This window comes from Oxyura jamaicensis, assembly GCF_011077185.1.
Source record: "Oxyura jamaicensis isolate SHBP4307 breed ruddy duck chromosome 5 unlocalized genomic scaffold, BPBGC_Ojam_1.0 oxy5_random_OJ106510, whole genome shotgun sequence".
NCBI lineage: Eukaryota > Metazoa > Chordata > Aves > Anseriformes > Anatidae > Oxyura > Oxyura jamaicensis.
In genome coordinates, this window is record NW_023303965.1 from 1 (window position 1) to 1,759 (window position 1,759).

Sequence of the window (1,759 nt, forward strand, 5' to 3'; positions counted from 1 at the left end):
CCCCCCCCCCCGAGCTTTGCCCTGCCTTCAGTCCCGGGCCAGAGCCAGCCTGCAGGAAACAGCTCCTGGGGCGCCGTGGGGCAGCGCTCCCGCTGCGGTAAGTGTGCCAGCCAACAGTTAGAGCAGCCACTGCCACCAGCCCCTCCTCAGAGCAGAGACTTTAATTAAAAGGTGAGTAAAAAAAAAAAAAAAAAAAAAAGGAAAAAAAAAGAGAGAGCCCTCAGTGCAGCGGGCTGTTTTGGTACGAGGGGCTGAGGGCAGCCGTCCCGACCCCAGCTCCAGCACAGTCCACGCGTTCCCCTGGTCCCAGCCCTCCGCGGGCTGCAGGGCTCGTCCTCACTGCCCGCGGTGGGGACGCGCCTGCCCGGGTCTCCCCGCTGCGCTCCGCAGGAGGGACGAGTCCGTCGCAGGTCAGCCGGGGCTGTGGGCGGCCACCGAGAGCTCCCAGGGGCGGCACCGGCGCAGCCTCACCGCAGGCTGCTGCTGCTGCTGGCCTGGGAGCTGCCCACCCCGGGGTGCTCGGGGCTGTGCCGGTTCTGCGGGGGAAGGAGAGAGACGCGGCCCGTGAGGGACCAGCGGGATCAGCACGGCTCCCCGGCTCCCTCCTGCTCCCCCCCTACCTTCTTTTTCTTTTTCTCTTTCTTCTTCCTTTTCCGTTCAGGATCCTCCTCTTTTTTCTTCTTTTTCTTCTTGTGGTCAGAGTCCGAGGGGGTTTCTGGAGGAACGAGGGGACACGGATTAGTGCGGGAGCGGGGACAGGACGAGCCAGCGGCCTCGCGGCGCAGCCCCTTACCGGGGGGGACGGGGTCCTGCGTGCGGCTCTGCTTGTGCTTGTGTTTGTTCTTCTTCTTGGGCGGCTGGATGTGCATCAGCCGGCACTGCTCGGGCAGCTGGGGGAGGAGATGGCGCGGGTTAGATGGCGCAGGGTGCCCTGTCCTTATTCCTTTTGTCCCCAGCACCCAGGGGCTGCACCTCAGCACCCAAAGAGTGCCCCTGCAGCGCCCGAGGGGTGCCCCCGCTCCCCCCCCAGCACCCGAGGGGCTCCTGCCCAGCCCCCAGCCCCCCCCCCAGCGCCCGGGGCTCACGGGGCCGGCGTGCAGGCGGAAGCCGGTGAGCATGGTGCCGGTGAGCGGGGTGAAGGAGCTGCCGCAGATGGGGGGCTTCTCGATGAGGGAGCGCAGGCTGCTGTTGTCGTGGGAGCCGGGCAGGTCGATCATGCCGGGCAGGTCGGGCAGGAAGTTGCTGAGCTTCTCCTTCACCTTCTTGCCGCAGAACTTGTTGTAGGCGTGCTCCAGGTTGTAGTGCGTGATCAGGTTGGTGCTGCCCGTCAGCTCCGTGCTGCCTGCGGCGGGCGGGCGCCGAGTCCCGGGGCTGCCCCCGCCGCCATTTCCCTGCCCTCCCCCCCCTCGGCCTCCCCCCACCGCACCCCCCCCCGCGCGCCCATTGGCCCGCCGCGCTGTCACTCTTCACCTCCCCGCCCGCCCCCTCCCCGCTCATTGGCCCGCCGCGCCGCCCGTCAGCGCGCCGCCGCTCCCCATTGGCCGCCCCCTCAGCGCGGCGCCCGCCCCGCACCTGGCAGCTCCCGCAGCAGGTAGAAGGGGCCGGCGGCGGCGGCCTTGCCCTCGCCGGGCGCCGGGGGGGCGGCGGAGGGGGGGGGGCGGCGGGGGGGGCGGCGAGGTGAAGAGTGACAGCGCGGCGGGCCAAGGGGCCGGGGGGGGGGGGTGCGGTGGGGGGAGGCCGAGGGGGGGGAGGGCAGGGA

General features: G+C 70.3%; 1 protein-coding gene across 1 annotated transcript; it reads right to left on the minus strand.

Annotated features, from left to right (window-relative positions):
- Positions 1-114: 114 nt before the first annotated feature.
- LOC118157404 (mediator of RNA polymerase II transcription subunit 19) lies at positions 115-1,677 on the minus strand. The gene is made up of 6 exons (XM_035311712.1): positions 1,573-1,677; positions 1,086-1,342; positions 794-890; positions 621-715; positions 348-536; positions 115-317 (listed from the first exon to the last, which is right to left on the minus strand). Exons 2-5 carry the CDS (start codon positions 1,215-1,217, stop codon positions 468-470), a joined length of 393 nt encoding a protein of 130 aa, XP_035167603.1. The 5' UTR covers positions 1,218-1,342; positions 1,573-1,677; the 3' UTR covers positions 115-317; positions 348-467.
- Positions 1,678-1,759: the final 82 nt, after the last annotated feature.